We start from the raw sequence: 21,869 nt of genomic DNA on the forward strand, positions 1-21,869 counted from the left end.
TTACAAAATGGTTTTTGTCGTGAAAAATCGTAGTTTTGACTTTGAGCAACCACCAAACACGCACTGATGAGTTCGTGACACTGTTTTCACATTTCAACATTGTGTAGCGAAACATATGCTTGCGTCTGCGTGGGAGCATTTTATAAATAAAAAACAAACGGACTTTCACTAATCGTTTTGTCACTTTAATAATTTTGAATGATTGGCTTATCCAACGAATCAATAAGCGGTATTTAGAGGTACGTAGTTTCATCAAGCTATACAAAATTCAAGGCAAAGTCAAAGGTCTGCAAATTAAATTTAGTCAAATGTTTGATGTAATAAAAGACAGAAAACATATTTTCAGCTCTCATAAGGAATTTGCAAATATAGTGACTATTCTGAAACCCTGGCATCCCTGACGTTGTCGTACCCGAAAAATGTATAACTAAAGGCGCTTTCAGTGATGTTTTCATTATAGTTCTGGTATGTGGTACACCGAAACCTCCATTTACGAACTAAACGGGGGTTCGTAAAAAGAGGTAGTTCGTAAAAAAAGTTTACGTTATTTGGGATTTGGTTCGTAAAAAAAAGTTTACGTTATTTGGAATTTACTTCGTAAAAAAAGTTTTGTGTGATTATTGTGAAAACCGCGCATCATATGTTTATTTTCGGAACGGATGTGAAGAGAAAGTGCAAGAAAATGATGTTTGGGCCCGTTTCAAAATCCAAGATGGCGGCTTCCGGTTTTTTGAGATAGCCTAAAAGCCCTAACAATATTGGGTATTTTCGGAACGGAATTGATGAGTAGATGTCGGAAAACGATGTTTGAAGTGGTTCTGAAATCCAAGATGGCGACTTCCGGTTTGTTGATATTCCTTGAAAACCCTTACAATATGGACATTTTCGGAACGGAATTGATGAGTAGATGTCGGAAAACGATGTTTGAAGTGGTTCTGAAATCCAAGATGGCGACTTCCGGTTTGTTCATATTCCTTGAAAACCCTTACAATATGGATATTTTCGGAACGGAATTAATGAGTAGATGTCAGAAAACGATGTTTGAGGTAGTTTTGAAATTCAAGATGGCGACTTCCGGTTTCTTGATATTCCTTGAAAACCCTTACAATATGGGTATTTTCGGAACGGGGTTAATGAGTAGATGTCGAAAAACGATATTTGAGGTGGTTCTCAAATCCAAGATGGCGACTTCCAGTTGATTGATATTCCTTGAGAACCCTTGCAATATGGGTATTTTCGGAACGGAATTGATGAGTAGATGTCGAAAAACGATGTTTGAAGTGGTTCTGAAATCCAAGATGGCGACTTCCGGTTTGTTGATATTCCTTGAAAACCCTTACAATATGAACATTTTCGGAACGGAATTGATGAGTAGATGTCGGAAAACGATGTTTGAAGTGGTTCTGAAATCCAAGATGGCGACTTCCGGTTTGTTGATATTCCTTGAAAAACCTTACAATATGGATATTTTCGGAACGGAATTAATGAGTAGATGTCAGAAAACGATGTTTGAGGTAGTTTTGAAATTCAAGATGGCGACTTCCGGTTTCTTGATATTCCTTGAAAACCCTTACAATATGGGTATTTTCGGAACGGGGTTAATGAGTAGATGTCGGAAAACGATATTTGAGGTGGTTCTCAAATCCAAGATGGCGACTTCCAGTTGATTGATATTCCTTGAGAACCTTTGCAATATGGGTATTTTCGGAACGGAATTGATGAGTAGATGTCGGAAAACGATGTTTGAAGTGGTTCTGAAATCCAAGATGGCGACTTCCGGTTTGTTGATATTCCTTGAAAACCCTTACAATATGGATATTTTCGGAACGGAATTGATGAGTAGATGTCAGAAAACGATGTTTGAGGTAGTTTTGAAATCCAAGATGGCGACTTCCGATTTGTTGATATTCCTTGAAAACCCTTACAATATGGATATTTTCGGAACGGAATTGATGAGTAGATGTCAGAAAACGATGTTTGAGGTTGTTTTGAAATTCAAGATGGCGACTTCCGGTTTGTTGATATTCCTTGAAAACCCTTACAATATGGGTATTTTCGGAACGGAATTGATGAGTAGATGTTAGAAAACGATATTTGAGGTAGTTTTGAAATTCAAGATGGCGATTTCCGATTTTTTGATATTCCTTGAAAACCCGGATCTAAGAACCACCTCAAATGTAATTTTCCGACGTCTACTTTTAAATCTCTTTCCGAAAGTACCCATATTGTAAGAGGTTTCAGGGGATATCAACAAATCGGAAGTTACCATCTTGGATTAAGGAACCACCTCAAACATCGTTTTCTGACAACTACTCATAAATCCCGTTCCGAAAATACCCATATTGTAAGGGTTTTCAAGGAATATCAAGAAACCGGAAGTTGCCATCTTGAATCTAAGAACCACCTCAAACATTGTTTTCTGATATCTACTCATCAATCCCGTTCTGAAAACACCCATTATGTAAGGGTTTTCAAGGAATATCAACAAACCGGAAGTCGCCATCTTGGAATTCAGAACCACCTCAAACATCGTTTTCCGACATCTACTCATCAAACCCGTTCCGAAAATACCCATATTGTAAGGGTTTTCAAGGAATATCAATAAACCGGAAGTCGCCATTTTGGAATTTGGAACCACCTCAAACATCGTTTTCCGACATCTACTCATCAAACCCGTTCCGAAAATACCCATATTGTAAGGGTTTTCAAGGAATATTAATAAACCGGAAGTCGCCATCTTGGAATTCAGAACTACCTCAAACATCGTTTTCCGACATCTACTCATCAAACCCGTTCCGAAAATACCCATATTGTAAGGGTTTTCAAGGAATATCAATAAACCGGAAGTCGCAATTTTGGAATTTGGAACCACCTCAAATATCATTTTCCGACATCTACTCATCAATTCCGTTCCGAAAATACCCATATTGCAAAGGTTTTCAAGGAATATCAACAAACCGGAAGTCGCCATCTTGGATTTCCAAAATACCTCAAACATCATTTTCCGGAATCTACTCTTTAAACCCGTTCCAAAAATACCCATATTGTATTAGTTTCCATGGAGTCGGAAATCGCTTTCGATGAATGACAAAACCTCTTTTTACGAAGTTGGCTCGTAAAAAAAGTTTACGTTATTTGGGATTCGGTTCGTAAAAAAAGATTACGTTATTTGGGATTTGGTTCGTAAAAAGTGGTACGTAAAAAGAGGTAACGTATAAAAAGTGTTCGTAAACGGAGGTTTGGGTGTACTTCACTACCATATGCTTCTCAAGCGGCGAGCTTTATACCAAGAAATTGTGGTAATTTCTTGCGTTTTTTTTGTGATAACGGCCAACAACTCTCCTATCAACATTCACTTTGAAAAGGAATACCGAGAGACTCGGTATTCGCTGTGAGTAAGTCATGACAGTAAACGATAGAGAAAAGCTGTTTTCCATAGCTCGCCTGTAATTTCTTTCAAATATGGATGTTGAAATCTGGTTTATTAGCCGTTATTGGCGTTTTTATGTTTTTTTCCTACGAATCGAAAATTAACATTCAAAAACGTATTGTATATTGTATATTCTTTCTTTATTAGAAAGTCAGAAAGCAATTGAAATACAACTCAGTTTTAATTGAAAAACTTTGGTATGTGGTTTTCAAAAAGCCATTACGAGTGATTGATATTTCTCATTTTTGATTTCTTAGTTGAACCGCTACCCATGCCATCAGAAATATGTTCAGGTAAAAAAATATTTGTTTTATTCATTCATTGCACAGTTGACTAAGCAAGACGTTTTATTTCTTGCACGATACGTGCGTCATTTTGGTTGGCCCAGGTCCAGAGTTCAGGTTCCAAATTCAGATCCTGAATCCAGAAAGATTTCAAGTCTAAAGTTCCAGGCCCAGAATACTGGTTCTGAATACAAGTCCAGTCCAGAATTCGAGTTCAAAATCAAGGTTCTGATGAAGAATCTAGATCCAGATGCAGATACAAGATCCAGAATCCTGGTGTACAATACTCAAGTCCAAAATTCTAGTTCGAAAATCCAGTAGACGAATTTTGGTCCAGAATACTAGTCCATAACCCGAATTCGGGTCCAGAATCATGGTTTTAACCAGAAGGCTTAGAATCTTGGTCCAGAATCCAAAATAAGGGTACAGACTCCAGGTGAAGCATTCTGGTCCATAATCCAGGTATCCAGGTAACTGCAGATTCCAAATACAAATATCTAGTCCAGAATACACATTCTAATTCAGATTCCAGATCCGAAACTCAGATGCAGAATCTAGGACCAGAAGCAGAATCCATGTTCAGGTCCAGAATTTAGGACTAGAATTCTGGTCTAAAATGCAAGTCCGGCCGCATTAGGTATATTTTTCTTGCGTCCGACTAACGAATATGTACCAAAACTTTATGTTTAACACGTTGACTGCCACGACCATTCTCAGAATATACGGAATATACGAGTTATCTCGTAGTTGGCAGTCAACGAGTTAATGCTTTTTTTGTGGATCAAAGGAACCTAGAGGAAATTATTAGCCACACAGCGGAAAATCATTCAGCCACATTTTCTCCTTGCTCGAAACCAAAATAAGATTCTCTAAACAGATACTTGTCGGTTAAAGTATTTACTTGCCTGATAGTTGATTGATGAGATTCTAAAATATGTTATTTATCTAGAGTAGGCTTATCCATTAAATATTTTCTTGTGAATTTCAAAGTTAATTATTTATTCAGGGGTTTGGTACCGCAAGGATACCGGTTGTGTTTGAAGTTAATTGTGCTAAAATATTATATAAGCCAATATACCCCCACGTTGTAAGAACTTGTAAATGGACCGGTTTTGTTAATGTTCTTTCATCATTTAGAGGAATCGCATTGAAAGATGATTGATCGAACAAGAAACGTAACATTTTTTTTATATTTTTGGTGATTTTTTTTCACTAAAAGAATTTTTCAGGATTTCTCTCACAAAAACGTAGAAGAGAAAATTACTTTCTTTTCCAAATTAAGATAATAGCAAAAATCTCTTAGCAATTTTCTTTTCTTCTGACCCTCGGGGCTGAATTCAAGTCCAGGAGCTAAATCCAGGTTCAGAATTCAGGTCCAAATCCAAAATTCCGGGTTTAGTCTAGCTTACAATTTAGGACCTGATGCAGAATCCAAGATCGGAATCTTGGTCCAGAATCTAGGTAAAAAATTTAGGTCAAGAATTCCGGATTCAGAATCCAAGTGTGGAATCCAAAATTCAGTTATAGAATTCTAGTCGACAGTTCATGTCCAGATTTCAAGTGCAGGTCAAACTACTCCTTCGCCTTCGAAGTAAAAGCACTCTATAGTATTTAACATCGAAAAACTTCAACGAAGCCTTTTATTCGTATTCATGTCATTCGGATATTCGGATGACACTGACATTACCCACCCGCCGTTTATTTGATGAAACTGAAGATTTGATTTGAACGGCGTGTTTATTTCTGTCTTACAGTTGTTTTTCCTTGATATTGAATATTGAAATCTTTATCAAGTTGAAAACAAAGCATCTTAGAGAACTCTTTTAGAGTTCTGTCCATGCACAATATTCAATTTTCGTGCCAATTGGAAATAATAGCATCACGGTTTGATATAAATCAATAGTAACATGGAATACTCATGGGTTGAATCGAGAGTTTGATTGAAAATCATTGTCTATGCAAAACTAAATTGAATTGCATTGAATTTTCAATAAATAGAACTGTATCTTTCATTGGACGCTTAGTTTTGCATCTAAATTATATTGAAACGTACAGAATTGTAAAGTAATTTTATGTTTAATTACCTGCTCCAAATATGTGCATAAAAATAAATGTAAATTCACAAAATATTTTTATCTGTGTATGAATCCCAAAAATTTCACACGAACTTTGTTTTATGAATGTTTCCTGGTTCATGAAATCTTTGAATCGGCTATTGGTAAATTCCGATATACCCTTGAATCTGTTTCTGCTAGTAAGTAGAATGTAATCGTGAAAATCGGGGAACTCTATTGTCTGAAAGTAGTTTTGATAGTGTAAAATGACGTCTCTACTCAGTATTATTTGGCAAACCATCTTGAATAGGTTAACTCCAGAATAACGCTTCCAAATCGTAGAAATTATTTTCACAATCATTGTTCAATTAAAACTGTTTATAGTGCAAAATTTTCTTCAGTCATGAGCCGCATTTTTGAGTAAATGGATACGTCAAGCAAAATGAAATAATCCACACACTCCGTTCAGGATCTACCGATGCATCCCAATAAATATACGGTTTGGTGCGGTCTATTGGCTGAACAACCGTGAATGGAGATGGATACAGAACTACGATCAATGAATTTTTGTTGTCAAATCTTCAAGATATGTATGAGCACGAAATGTGGTTCAACAGGATGGTGCCACTTGTCATACTGCGGCCGAAACAATCGACTTATTGAAAGCACATTTCAACCACAACATTATTTCGAGAAATGGACCAGTGAATTGGCCTCCGCGTTCGTGTGATTCGACGCCATTCGATTATTTTTGGTGGGGATACGTGAAATCATTGATTTATGTGGATAAACCAGCAACGATTGACGCTTTAGAAACCTATATTAAACATGTCTTTGCTGAAAGATGCCCTCAAATGTTTGAATGACTACTTTTTCAATCATTTTGGCGCATTTCAGCAATGACAAATTGTGAGTAGTGACGGCCATATGCCCGAAATCATATTTAAATGCAATGAAATTATCTAATAAATAAAAAAAATTTGGCCTTTTCATAATTTAGCATGTGTTTCATTTAAATTTCAAATCAGCAAGCATTTATGTATCACAATGTAATAAATGGCAACACTAACGCTTAGTACTTCAATTCGTAAGTTCTATTTATTACAACTCTTATTAAACCTGTTTTTGCATCACTGCGTTCAATATGTATTATTAAAAAAACGAAAGATTTTTTGACTAAAATTTTATTCGAAGAAATTAATTACAATCTCCGTTCAGTTACGACACGATCAGTCACTACCACTGTGTTGGTAGAATTAAACCAGATGCGTCATACATGTGAAGCATTATTCTGTCTCTCAAAAATCTAACTTAATAACAGTATTTACACGTAATTACTTCATTACAGTGTACAGTGTATACGTTTTCCTAGCCTATTGTTATATGTACATCATCTAATCAGCTGATTTATTTTCTCGCACTTATTGCACCTTCTCATCACTTGCCGCGGAGTAATATTTCTTTCAGCTATGATAGAACTTTAGAGCGAATGCCCATATATGAGTCTTGCACACAATCAACGGAATCATCTACAATTGTGGGAGGAATTTACTATCATTCGATTAGTCATACGAAAGTAAAACTAACTGTAAGTGCTACATTCTGATATGAAACTTAGTCTTCTACTTCAACAGAATACAAAGTTGATTGTCAGCGTGCAAATAATGTTGCATAGCAAATGTCTAGATTTAGTTTACATGGGATTCTTCCAGATCAAAATTTGAACTTGTTACCTTTGGTTTCGGAAACCAAATCTAATTTTCTTACTAGTGTTCATTGCGAAGCGAACGTGGCAATTATAAAACATTAACGATAATTATCGCATTTGTATAACAAAATTGACGACAAGAAATGCATTATCGTCATGCGGTGTTTTCGGCAGCGAATAAATGATACCTTTGTTAACGACCACACTTTTCAAATTACTGTCATGAGGATGACACCACTGAATATGTTCAGATTTCTCAACCCGAATCTATTCGAGTCATTCCGTTACAAACCATTTTCCCTTCAACAATCACAATATTTAAGCTATCATATTCTACGCTTCAAATGTACTATTCCGCATTATAAACATGTAGAAAAACCTAACCTAACGGGTGGCAACTAAAATTTTGGAATTTCTTTCTCAAGCTGTCAAAAAAAGACAGACATACTTGGAGATGATCTGATTTATTGAAATTAAAGATACATTGTTCATTGTTGGAAAAAATTAGTGAACATTTGAAAACGGTCCGTAATCGGATGTTCGGCGAAGCTTCCGTTTGATGTCGGAACAGGAGCGTTGTGCGGCCTTCATGTCAACTTTGCGAATGCATCTCTTGATTCTACCAATCAACTGTTGGCAATTCGTGGCTCTCCAGTTATTTTTGTACACCAAGGAGCTCAAAACCCCGAAGAAATCTTCGATTAGGCGACACTGAGGCAGATTTATCGGGTTGTGGTTTTTGGGTACAAATGGAATCGAATGGGTATTCAGGAACGATTGTGTGTTTTGGCGAAATACGATGACGCTTTATCCGGCCAAAACACGTATTGTCCATCAGCATGATGTTTTTGAAAAAAACGTGATCAAAACTTTCTACAAACATTCGTTCTGATACACATCTTGATTGATTGCCAACCCATATGGCTTAAACCATGGCTTAGAAATGCCGGCATTTTGAGCAAAACTGAGCAAGCATGAACAAAACAGAAAATGCTAGCAGAAAGAGGAGAAAGAGAGCTAACACATACACACTTTTAGTTCATACAGCATACAGGCCTCGAAAAAATTCCAAAATTTTAGTTGCTGAACACAAGCCACTGCACAGTGGGAAAAAATGGACCAAAAACGCGACGATTATTTTGGAGGCATGATACAGCTAACCACAAAGCACTTTTTTGGTGTAAAATGGTCAGTAAAATCGATTCCATGTATTTAGTAGGACCGCACGAAACGCTATCATGTTCATTTTAACCCAAGTTCCCTTTTTATACTGCTTTGTATTCAAGCTTAACTATATAACATAAAACCGAAGAACTTGCAGAAGAGCGAATAGAATTTTTCTGATGTAAAAAAGTCTAACAAATCGATTACATATAGTTTTAATGACAGCAGCAAACTCGTTTTACCGTTTTACCCAATTTCTTTTCTAGTTAATATATTTAGTTGAAATATGATCTTCAATCCAAAAGCAGATCCAATACGATCTATCAATATTAATTCATATTACGTGCAAAACATCTGTGATCCAATCAAACACAATGGGAATGATAGTACTAGCCTGTCTAACCCGTTTTACCCCAATTTATATCAAAAAGAGTTTTCTGTTTAAACTTTTTTTGGCATACCGAAAGCAGGCTGATTGCGGTTATCGAAAATCGATTGATATTACGAAGAAAAGCGCAAAAATAAGATTACAAATGGATTCAATGACCGCAAGAATCTTGTTATACCGTTTTACCCCAATTTATTTCATAAGTCGTATCAATCTGTCGTAGAATCACTGTCAGTGGTTATGAGAAAATAGAGAAATAATTATCTGTGCAAAAAAACCAAAGAATGAAAACATATTTTTTTCACTTTAATTGTTTTAAATAATTTTTCAAATCAACGTACATCGATCATGTTACTGCGAAAATGTTCAAAGAGCTGCCTAAGCCAATGCGTATTTTCAACAAAATGTTACTATAATATAATCAATTTATTTTATTAATAATCGATTCGACCAGATTCCTTTCAGGATTCAGAAAAATTTTACCTCAAAGCTGTTATAAAACCTTCAATGACAGTTATGAACCATAAAATGTATTTGGATCGTTGAAGTTTTAATGTGGAACACATTTTTGTTTTCTATATAGGGGTGCAAATTAGAAACTCAAGAAAAATACAAGTAGAAATATGGTCAGGTTTTGAACAATTACAGCTCAGTCAATTTTGTATCAATTATTAATATTATGTCACCATTTGATTGAAAATATTTCTAAGTATTGATTTGAATGTCCATAGCCATGCATTTTTAATTGTATATCATTGAAATGTTGATTAATAGCTAGCAGTATCCTATTTTGCCTGCAAAAACTCTTCGGCATACTGGATTTCCCAGCCATAGTCGACGGTTTTGAAGGAGTAAGCGATATATCAAAGGGAAAGCATCGCTTTGATTGGTCAATCGATGCAAAAGCGAAACTGTTGAAAGTACGCGAAGCTATATATATATATAAGCAAAATTATAGCTAACGTTTCAGTCCTACGCGTAGCATGCTAGAGGTAGGTTGTTGCTAGACAGCGAGACAAAAAGTGCCATAAAACGATTTGAAGCTTTAATTGATATGCTCTGATCTTGTGTCATGCAAGATCGGATGAAATTCCATATTAGGGCAACGGCTCCCTATTTCATCTGAGCTCCTATTTCCATCTCATCCCTTCACCTCATTACTTTGAACATGAATAATATTCTACAACCTACCTGAACCAAACTGTGAAATGTTTTAAAATGATTATAAAAACTATTGTCACACTTTCCTATTGAAAGAAATGGTTTTAAGTTCTTCGTGTTGGGTTTTTTTCATTTAAAATAAACTCACTTTTCAATTTAGGACACATTTTCGTCTCAAGATTTACAGTTCGTCATGTTTCTGATTATCTACTAATCGATTCGTCTCAAAACATGATCACTTTTTCGCACAATTACACTACCATTGAATGCTGGATGACTTCATAATTAGTAATGTTCACTTGCCACTTGTTTAATTAACGATGTAAAACTTCAAAAATTTCCCGACAAACAATAAAAGTCTTTAAAAATATGAGATGAAAGTTTTTCACTTAATTCACTTTATTGCGCTTTGTTTTCATCTTATTTGGTTTCGCAAAGTTGCCAAGTTATCTCATATTGTTACAAAAAATAAATTGTTTTTCTTCTTCAAATTATTATCAAAAAATATGTTTATGGTATCCGTGACATTAGTTTAATTAAATTATTGATATTAATATTTAAATAAAACTGGTTTGGCTTCGAATATTACCAGAAAGAGCGTGTTAAATACTAATGAAATAATCATTGTGGCAAATCTAGTAGCACTGGTTTCATTCCGCTATACGTCAACATAACGCTGTGAAGTGTGTGTGTTTCATAGGCTGTGCACAGAGATGCCAGGTATTCTCATAGAAAATATGTATTACTTTGCATAGAAAGTCTATATCTGTTCTATCTGTTTTCACTAATAAAATGATGTTAAAAGATAGTTCTTTAGATCTCCGTAAGTCATTGCCCCATTAAAAAGATAATTCAACGAGTAAATTTTTTTACCAATAATAATAATGTGGAAAAATCCTGGTGGGCACGGTTGTATCGTTTGAGTTGTATATCTGGCAGCGGTAAGGCAGTCGGTCACCAGAATGTCTGCAAGCCATATTTTTCCAGCTGGCAGCGTTTAGTCAGCCATCTGGCAGCCATGCGAATGCGGGTGAGAGTGTAATAGTGGAATATTTTGTTTTGATTGCTGTCGCCATTGCTAATTTATAGGATGAATAAAAGATCAACGATAGGATGGATAAAAATCCATTGAGATGAAATTAGGAGCAGAGTAGTGAAAACATCATTAGTGTTTTTAGGTGTTTTATAAATATTAGTTCAATTTTCAAGAAATGTGAATCAATTTTCAACGTGGAGCAAGGCGAATGAAGCAGTAATATGAAATAGTTACAGTGATTTTAGTGGCTAAATCGGGGTTTGAAGGCGACGTCCTTACAAATGAGATGAAATAGGGAGCCCTTACCCTATGTCGTTTCGCCTGAGAAATTAACAACTACCCCAGGGTATATTTTGAGTGCATAAGAATTATTTCTAATTTATATAAGATGAACTCGATTGATAATGAGAAAAAGTTTATCGCTTCAACCGAAATCGCAGAATGGTAGTAATGGTATAGAAACGCTATAAAAATAACTGCTTGCATACAAAACTTGAACACAAGCTTGGCTAAGAGAAGCTTAAATATCGATATCCGTATCGCAAGCTTGTACAAACATAAAATTGCATACATTTGGGATGCATACATTTCGTCTGCTACAAAACAAATCCAGACAAATAGAGTCTATATTCTGGGTTCGCGTGTTCGGTGTTTGTTCCTAATAAAGATCAATCAAAGAAGACTCTCGTGCATTTGCGGATTCAAATATGTGACGATTAACGATCTGCTTCCGAATGGTAGATCAAAAGGCGGAATTGAAAAAATATTACGGATCAATTAAAAAAAATTAGGGTAAAACGGTATAACAGAATTCGTGCGGTCATTGAATCCATTTGTAATCTTATTATTGCGCTTTTCTTCGTAATATCAATCAATTTTCATTAACCGCAATCAGCCTGCGTTCGAAATACGAAAAAGAGTTCACCCATAGATACAACTTATGACATACATTGGGGTAAAGAGGGTTAAACGAACTAGTACTGTCATTCCACTTATGTGTACTTGGATCACTGAAGTTTTCTGCGTAATATGAACCAATATTTGTAGGTCATATTGGATCTGCTTCGGGATTGTAAATCTTAATTCAACAATATATATGGGAAAACTGGGGTAAAACGATGTAGCGCGAAGCATGCGATCATGGAGACTATTTGGTAATTATTTTTTGAGGTTATATGCGAAACATAGAACTTCTTTGTTTAACCATAACTGGTCCAAACACCGATCAGTAGAACTTCTTTTCTGTAAATTCATGGGAGAAGATGACGAAGGGTAAAACAGAATACAGTTATTTGCAATCAATCTTATTAAAAACATTCCATTTATCTTACTTATGAACATGTAAGATGGTGAACATGAACATGAATACCTTCCGATTGGTCGGATTTAATTTTTTCCAGAATTTCACAGTTAGTTTTCGAAGTAAAGTCGGAAAAAAGAGGAATTGGAACAAAACGGGCATGACAGTGAATTTTGCGGATCTTCTAACTACCATAAATTCTACAGAAAAATTTGCATAAGAAATACAAACATTGAAAATAATTGCTTAGATTTTTATAAAATTCTTAAGTCGCATTTTTGATCGTTTTTTTCCACTGTGCACTGTTGGGAAATAACATCTTCGTTTGAACCCTTTGTAACCCTCATACAAATTACTGTACACAGCAAGGTATGTTCGTTTTAGCCCAGTGCCACAGACGAACAAGTGAGTGTTTCGAAAAAGATGGTGCCACTATAAGATTTTTTACAGGAAAGTCAGATCTTCAATAGCTGAATTTCACTGAGACTACGTATAGTTTAGGGACCTACAATAATGAGTGCGATGTGAACATTTCATACACACTTAGATATTTTTCCCGAATCTCGGCAAAACTTTGCCAAGACCTGAAATTCTAGTTATTTTTCATTTGACAGGTACTTTGCATTTACCGATATTTTCGGTTTCAGGAAGACTATAAATTACCGAGATCTTCTTCACTTTTACCGAAATTATCGGTATTTTTGCAACTCGCCGAGATTTTACACAATTAATTTAAATAAAATTTTAAATATAAAACAAACATTCCAGTTAAAATCCGTTATCATGGATTTATTGATTTCAACATTATGTTATGATACAACGGAAGTGAAGGCTCAATAAGACATTGAATATTTAAAGAAATATATCATACCGGAATCCAATCAATTTCATGCAGTAGATTAGCGTTACGAGGAACTTTATCCCGTTTTCTGGGGGATTTCTGGTCACGAATAATCGCCAAACATTCAACAAATTGTTACTGCTTCTACATACCCGCATACGCATGGCTGCCAGATGACTGACTAAACGCTGCCAGCTGGAAAAATATGGCTGGCAGACATTCTGGTGACCGACTGCCTCACCGCTGCCAGATATACAACTCAAACGATACAACCGTATCCACCAGGATTTTTCCACATTGAAATATTTGACATTTTCAGCGAAGGTGAGAAGATGAAAACGCTCGGCTAACTTAGATACAGGCGACTTTGTTTTGTCAAATTGGTATTGACAACCGTCACTGAATCAATTTTGGTAGCCGTCTGGTGGCCATGGCTGCCCAGGTAGCCAAAACGCTATGCGGGTATGAGCACATGCACTAATTCACATCGCTGTTTTGCACCGAAGAAAATGATGAGTCACCGAATTTCAGTTGTTTAAAAGCTGTTTAGAACCTAGGACAGGACCGGACAACTGGCTTCTTTTTCCAGAAAAATATTTCTCTTTTGTCGTGAATACGACTTACTTTACTATGGGGTGCCTTTTCAAAATTTACCCTCTGAGAGAGTGATAAGTTTTGAATCGTGAATATCTATTGTTGTATCTAACGAATCAACATAATTTTTGCTACATGCCATCGGAAATATGATCACAATTTTATGATAAAATTTTCAGTTTTGTGACATAATCTCAAATAATTTAAAATTAAACTGTTCTGAAATGTTTGGTATAAACGAGTATCAAAGAGGATAATTCATAAGGCGCGTTTGCCTTTCTTGTTTTTTTAAAGCTCATAGCTCAGTGATCTGTGAAATGATTTATATAATCTAACTACCAATAGAATCAAAATTTTTCAACTTAAACGTGTATAGCAAAAGCATTGAAGTATTTCAATAGTACACTATTGAAAAACCTGTCTCATTTAACCCACATCAACACCAGCCAATCAGAACGCGTTCTGAGGAAGAGAACAAAATATCTGCTGCTGTACAATAAATCGTTTGAGGAAAATGTTCCGAACAGTGTTTAATATCGTAGTGAGTTCCACAATTTGGTCCTTCTGAAAGGCAGGAATGAATCCCGTACAGCACCCTGATAGTTTCTTTCAATGAAATGCAAATCCGAAATAAAATAATTGACATTAAAATTCTGTATGCGGCTATTTTTATAGCCGTTAGGACCGCCCATTAGTGAAAAAACTACAAACGAAATCACATAAAAAGAAACCTCTTAACAAAAATTGAATCAGTTTAGATTCTATCGCCACTGCGAGCAGATGTGTTTTGTGTCGTCTGCACAGCTAGTTTCGCTTTCGACAAGAGCGATTATGTCACAGCTGCCAGTCATTAGCATTGGTGAAAAAACAACGATGGAGAGCATTTCACAAAATCAGCCGTTCAAATGGCTCAAAAGTTTTCTAAAGAACGATTAGGGTTTGTTGTTCGCAAATCGAAGGTAATTATTCTCAGTTTAGTGCAAATCAAGAACAGTTTGGTTAGATTTGTGCACTTTTCGCTGTGTGAAATTCACAGTTATCGAGATCAAGTGAAGCCTTCTTATTTTTGCGAAAAATGTGAAAAGGGGGAATGCTTGCATAATTTATACAATTGATCACCTAATTGATATTCGGAAGTGTTAGGGAACATGTCAGTTCTTTTCGTATTCACGACATCCAGTTATGTCTCTGACATTACCCACCCGCCTTTTTATTCCGGTTGCTCTCTGTTAAAAATAATACATTCCTCGCGATCGCTATTGCCAGTAGAGTGAATTCTCTAAGGCTTATCACCATATAACATGCAATTATTTATCATATGAAAACATTTAGACAAAGGTTATATCAGTCAAAAATATAGCTCTGGGTTCATTTTGATCAGATGCTTGTTTTGAAGAAAATGTTTAGTTGAAACAGTTTAATGAAATTTTCCTAAAACACTTATTTTTTGGGTAATTAATTGTTGCAGCTTTATTAACTGAACTATCCAACATATTCATTTTGAGCAAAATACTAACAAACAGAAATATCCAAAGATTTGGTGCTATTCTTAAGTACAATCAACAAAATCAATATTCTCATCCATATCACAATTCGTGATTTCATGCTTTCTCTTTGTATCATCCAGTGATTGTTAAATGTACTCGTATACTTTCAAAACAATTTACAGGACTTAAAAACAAATTGAACTTAAATCCTATTGAAATGATTAACTTAAAAAGTCCTACGTCAATCTCGCGGTTATGTCTCTAACATTACCTACTACAAGGTTTTTCATTCTATTTATCTGATCATACACTGCAAATAACTCAAGTTCCCACAACTAGAGCTTCTCGTCGAAATACCAAAACATATGAATCAAATAATATCGTGTATTGACAAAGTTTCAGTAATTTGGCGAAATTTGAATTTAATACAATCACATTTGTCTGCCTGCGTAAGTAAACAGTCCTAGTATTGCAAATATACAAAACCTGTTTCAATGCACCTGGTGGTGTATTGATGCCTTTCTCATTTCTCACATATTGTTACACTTATAAATGTGTTCTTCAAAATAACTTTCTTTGATTCTTAAGAAACAAAATGGTTTGTCCATAAACTAGTATAACCAACAAAGTGAAACAGTACTCAGGTCGGTTAGGCCATCTTTGAAGAAACGAAAGAGGTACTTTTGAAACCGGAATCTGGGAACCAGTAGTTCAAAAGTTGGTTCGAGAAAAGTGACTTCCAGTTTTGAGTCTATCTCTACAATCTACTGACAATGACTACCGATCGGAATAGTTTTGAGGCAATTTTAGAAATTATTTCACTTTCAGAATCAGAAAACGAGAACCAGCATAGCCGGATTCGGGTTGTTTGGTTGTCTATTGACAATGACTACCGAGTGGAATAGTTTTGAGGTAAGTTAAGAATTTTTTACATGTTTTGTTTCGCCGCTTCAAGTGACTTTATCCAATTTTTAACACACTTCACCATTTAATTCCGGAACCGGATGTCGGATACAGATGAATTTTAAAGTTTTGTATGGTACCATAAGACCTTTCATTTGAATCTTATTCTGTTGAATTGGTCACGCCATCTCTGAGAAAAGTGAGGAAGTAATTTGAAATAAGATTTTTTTCACTAATCACTCTGAAACTGTCGGAATCGGAAGTCGGATCAAAATAAAATTTAGGCAACTTTGTATAGGACAATTGAACCTTTTATTTTATTCTAAGTTGAGAATCGGTTCAGCCTTCTCTGAGAAAAAAAGTGCATTTATTTTCATTTGGTTTGCACATATAACCCTGTCATACCGGAACCGGAAGTCGAATTCGAATAAAATTCAAGAGCTTTGTGTGGGGTTACAAGACTTTTCATTTAAATCTAAGTTCATGAAAATCGGTTCAGCCATCATTTCTCGGTGATTGCAAAAAAAATGTCACATACACACGTACAAACATTTTGCGTGCTCGACGAATTGAGTCGAATGGCATATGACACTCGGCCCTCCGGTTTCCACAGTGATTGCATAACCTTTCTATATGAGAAAGGCAGAACACACACACATTTTATTCCCTATGCGAAAGCATATGACATCACTTGAGCATGATTGAAGTCAATTGATCTGCACTGTGGTTGCGGTTAGGTAGTAACAAAAAAAAACAATAATACTGATCCGATGTCTTCACAACTACAAATAAATGATAATTTTAGATTCCCCACAATTCAGTAGTGTAAAATGTGCATTGTCAGAAGAATTGTTTTTTTTTTGCCTAGGTTTGTTTCCAGTTTTGAAAGTGATTGTCATCTAGTTTGGATTAGAACGGAGCGAATGTTTTGATTTTGTTGAGTACGATATTAACGTTTTAGCAGTTAGTCTCCGAAATTTATTAAAACCTTCACAAACTGTTGTTTAATATACTACTATAGTTACGAACAAATTTACTTAGCTAATGAAATTATAACATTCTTATGTCGATTTCGCTTGAAGTAAAAACTAACCCAGTTTCAATCCCAACTACTGTGAAATCTATACATTTGACAACTGATATAGGTTTTGCTACAAGCGAAAGCGTCATTAGAATGTATAAACAATAAACAATAATACAATCGCAAATAACTGGCGTGTGCTTTGATGGGGCACTATTTTCAGAAACGTTAATTTTTGTACCGGTCTAACGCCTTTCGGAACTGCATTTCATTCCACTTAAAGAACAATCAACATTATCTATACGTCATCCTCGATTCACTACTGGAATCCAACCAGTTGAAATGTGGCATCCGTGTATCTCGAACGGTGTGATTCGTAGCTCCGTGTCGGTCGTACGTTTATCGCGGTGAGCAGCATGGCGGATAAAAAATGTACAGAAGAAGCGTATCTGTATGAGCTTCCAGAGTTAAAATCCCACTTGGTACAAGTGGCGAAACGAGAACTTGGCGAAGATGACCTTGTACGCCAGCAGTCTCTGGAACAGATGCGAGCTTGGGTAGCCAAAAATCATCGCATCAAAAACTGCAGAACAGATGATCGATTTCTATTGCGATTTCTACGTGTCAAAAAGTTCTCGGTGTTTAGAGCATGCGAAATGCTAGAGAAGTACCTGATAATGAGGCAAACCTATCCGAAATGGTGTCAGAATTTGGATCCGCTCGACAAAGATCTGCAAGAGTTGATAAATTACTGTGCCTTACTGCCGGTGGCGAGAGACAGCGAGGGTCGAATAGTATTAGTTGGAATCGTGCGGAATTTCAACGCCCAAAAGCACAATTCCGATTCTATGATTCGGTTGAATATGCTCGTTACGGAATCGCTGTTCGATGATGAGGCCAATCAAATTGCCGGTTTCACACACCTGTTCGACAACAGTGATATGAGCATGGCGCACGTGACCTGCTGGTCGATGGACAACCTGACCGGATATCTACGCAGTGTCACTAATAGCGTTCCGGCGCGTCTCAAGCAGAATCATTTCGTTAACGTTCCTGGCTTCGCCAGTCAAGTTAGTAAGTACTGCTTGACGTTTGCCAGTGAAAAGCTCAAGTCACGAATTTACGTAAGTTGTGAAGCGCTTCTAATGCTAACCAGTTTCACGGAACAAGTTTTTCGGTTTTCGTTCTCAGTGCCATCGCAGTGTGGACGAATTGCGACAAAATATAGACGTCAAATTGCTACCAAAAGAATACGGTGGGATAATCCCACTGCAAGAGCTGAACGAGCGTTTCAAGAAACATCTGTTGCAAAAGCGAGAAATGTTGCTGGCGCTGGACGAAATGCAAATACAGCTAGCGGAGCCAAGCCATCGAAGTGTTGATATGGCGGATGCTGGGGCAGTGGGCAGTTTTCGGAAGCTGCAAATTGATTGAAAGGTGTCACTAATATGGGTGCAATGCTGCATGCAATTGTGTTATTGCAAAAATGAAAGCTGTGTTCCAAAACAAAAAGTTGCAGCTCCAACAGAACATGTTGGAATTTTTTGTTAATTTAATTCTTAACGAGACTAGACTTCGGTTCCAATTTTTTTCCAGCTTCCGTATAATAAATCATTAAACACGTATGTCACGACATTTTCGAAAAAAAAAATTCTCGTTGTAGTTGAAATTTTATAAAGTTTTGATGAATTCAGATAAAATGCAAAAATGCCTTGTCCAGTTCTACCGTGGTCGGGTCATTTCATTTTTTTTACACAATCTTCTTTATTACAAGAGCTTACTATGACAATTTTTAATTTGGTAATTGACGTATCATAATAGTAATTAAATTTTTGCCTTTCTCATATAGAAAGGTTATGCAATTACTGTAAAAACCGACTTTTGAACCGAAGCCCGGAGGGTTAGTTCGTCGAGTACGCAAAATGTCTGTGTGTATGTAACGTTTTTTTTCACTAACTTAGATTCAAATGAAAGGTCTTAAAGTCCCATACAAAATTCCTGAATATTATTTGGATCCGACTTTCGGTTCCAGAGTTATGGGTTAAATGTGCAAAAAAAAAATGAAAATATGTGTTCTAACTTTTCTTATAGATGGCGCGACCGATTTTCACAAAATTAGATTCACATGAAAGGTCCTATGGTCCCATACGTAATTCTTGAATTTCATCCTGATTCGACTTTCGGATCCGGAAATATAAGGTAAAGTGTGTTAACAAATTTTATACCATCACTGAAAAGGGCGAAAACCCGTAAAAAGTTTTCTAAATCGACCTCAAATCTTTTCCAATTGATAGTCTTTATCAGTAGACGGTCAAACAAACCGATTTCGGTTATTTTTTTAAGAATAGAAGAAAATTATTTTGAAGAATACAACAGTATTATATATGATAGCATGATTGATATGAGAAAGGCATCATTACACCACTAGGTGGATTAAAACAGGTTTTTGAATAATATTTTTACGTTGCACGTCGAGTGCGCTATGCCGGAAATGTTAAATATCTTTCGATCTAATAAAGTCTCCAATTTGCGGAAATAAGTTGAAAACCCAGCTCATACCTCTGTGTCAAACGTCAAAATATTGTTTGAACAATTGAATTATTATTATAATGAGTTAATTGACAGACTAAAAATTTTTATAATAGCTATTTCATAAGTTATCTTTACGTTTTGTCTTAGACTTCGGTTCAACTTCAGAAATATTTCATAAGCTCTTGTAACAAGGAAAATTGTGTGAAAACCGGAATTGATCCGTCCAGTTGAACTGGAGATAATGAATCCCAAAGACAAGGTCTTTTTGCATTTTATCAGAATCCACACACTTCACAGAATTCGGTAATTTTTTACCGAATTTTCAATAGCTGAACGTTCGGTAATTAAATTGATTACCGATCGTTCGGTAATAAATTTTTTGCGGAATTGTCAAACAACTACCGTACACTGTAAGCTAAACGGATCTAAAGAATGCTTCGGTATTTTTTGTGATAGTTTTCTTTTGGATAAAATTCTGAATTTGAATGCAATTCGGATTTAAAAATCAATACAAATTTTCAACTTAGGATTAGTTTGTTCGAATTTGTCACAGAAACGAGTGAAGAAAATTGGAATCAGTCGTGGTAACGATTTTATTGCACTATACATCAAGGAAAATTGAAAAAAAAAGTCGAGAAAAAAACCGAAATTATGAGCGCCTTCGAGAATACTGTACAACCCGTCGAGTCCACCAGATATTACTCTCGAACCATATAAGCCAACACATATCGCAGCAAGTGGACATAGTGATATGAAATTATTTTCTACCTATGTAGGTCGGTATGTTTTTAACCGTACTCGGCGACTATTCTGATTTACCGTATGAATTGTAAACCTATCAAAAGAATTTAGTAATGAAAACTTGCAAGAAACTGATCGTCAAATTTACATAACTTTTGTTAAACAAAATCCGTGTACCGAAATATCGGTTATTTCTATTGATTATCGGAAGCTTTCGTCAAAAAAATTACCGAACAACGGAGTCTAAGTGTGCATAAAAGCTTTTAATAATTCCAACTACGACGAAAAACCTTTTTTTTTTTAAATCCTGATGCACGTGTTAACTAAATTTATGAGAAGACGCTACCAAAAAATTTATGATTTTTAAATTCAAAAATAGTATTTTCTTGAAATCCATTCGATTTGTAAAAAAATGTCCAAAATATATAAACCGGTCATTGCAACCAACAAATAGTTTGCTTCCGTATTTCAACGATTTCGTGTTTAGAAGAATTGTTTTTCTACGTGTAAATTGAAAGCAACGTATGCTCTACTATGATACTTTCAAGAATGAATACTAACTTCATCGTTTGTTCTGAAGCAAAAGAGCATGTTTCAAGTAAATCGAGAGCTCGATTAAAAATCAGCTTTTTATATGTACAGTTTCCTGTTTATAGTTTTAGTAGGATGCATCAGTGATCCTAAGTTAGCTTTTTGGTAAAGTGTTGCTTTACAAAATATTCCTCCATCTTTATCTTTTATGTTGTTCTGAAGATGACGAAATATTCCTTCTAAACGATGATGCTATCTTCAATTGAACCGATTCGCTCTTTATATTAGTTACTAAGTTAGTATATAAGTTACTTTCCCCCAAGTAGGTTTACAATTTTACAATTTACAATCACAGAATTGCAGAATCAAATGATGTCCTAATGGCAATAACTAAATCATGTACACAATAGGGCCACCACATCTGTTCAGTCAGAACTATTTAAATTTGGTTCATATTGAAATAAACAATACATTCAAAATAAATATTTTGTAAAACAACACTTGACCAAAAATCCACCTTTCAATAAATCAGAACAGTTTATTATTTTTACATTTAGTTACAGTACGTATTTTTTAAACAAATTTTTTTCGAGATGACCTAGATCTTAACGTTTCATGCATTCAGCATAAAAAAAAATTATTTTGCAAATTTCATGGTGATTCTAGATCGTGAATTTTAATGGTGATTTTTCAA

At 35.4% G+C, this 21,869-nt stretch overlaps 1 protein-coding gene across 1 annotated transcript; it reads left to right on the plus strand.

Annotated features, from left to right (window-relative positions):
• The first annotated feature begins 17,688 nt into the window (after nucleotides 1–17,688).
• On the plus strand, nucleotides 17,689–21,658 carry LOC131436108 (retinaldehyde-binding protein 1-like). Its single transcript, XM_058604603.1, has 2 exons — nucleotides 17,689–18,495; nucleotides 18,563–21,658. Exons 1-2 carry the CDS (start codon nucleotides 17,788–17,790, stop codon nucleotides 18,803–18,805), a joined length of 951 nt encoding a protein of 316 aa, XP_058460586.1. The 5' UTR covers nucleotides 17,689–17,787; the 3' UTR covers nucleotides 18,806–21,658.
• Nucleotides 21,659–21,869: the final 211 nt, after the last annotated feature.

This window comes from Malaya genurostris, chromosome 3 (genome assembly GCF_030247185.1).
Source record: "Malaya genurostris strain Urasoe2022 chromosome 3, Malgen_1.1, whole genome shotgun sequence".
NCBI lineage: Eukaryota > Metazoa > Arthropoda > Insecta > Diptera > Culicidae > Malaya > Malaya genurostris.

Coding starts and splice junctions, on each gene's coding strand:
- LOC131436108 (XM_058604603.1), top strand. CDS start 17,788: ATGGCGGATAAAAAATGTACAGAAGAAGCGTATCTGTATGAGCTTCCA. Junction 18,496..18,562: donor AGCTCAAGTCACGAATTTAC/GTAAGTTGTGAA, acceptor TTTCGTTCTCAG/TGCCATCGCAGTGTGGACGA.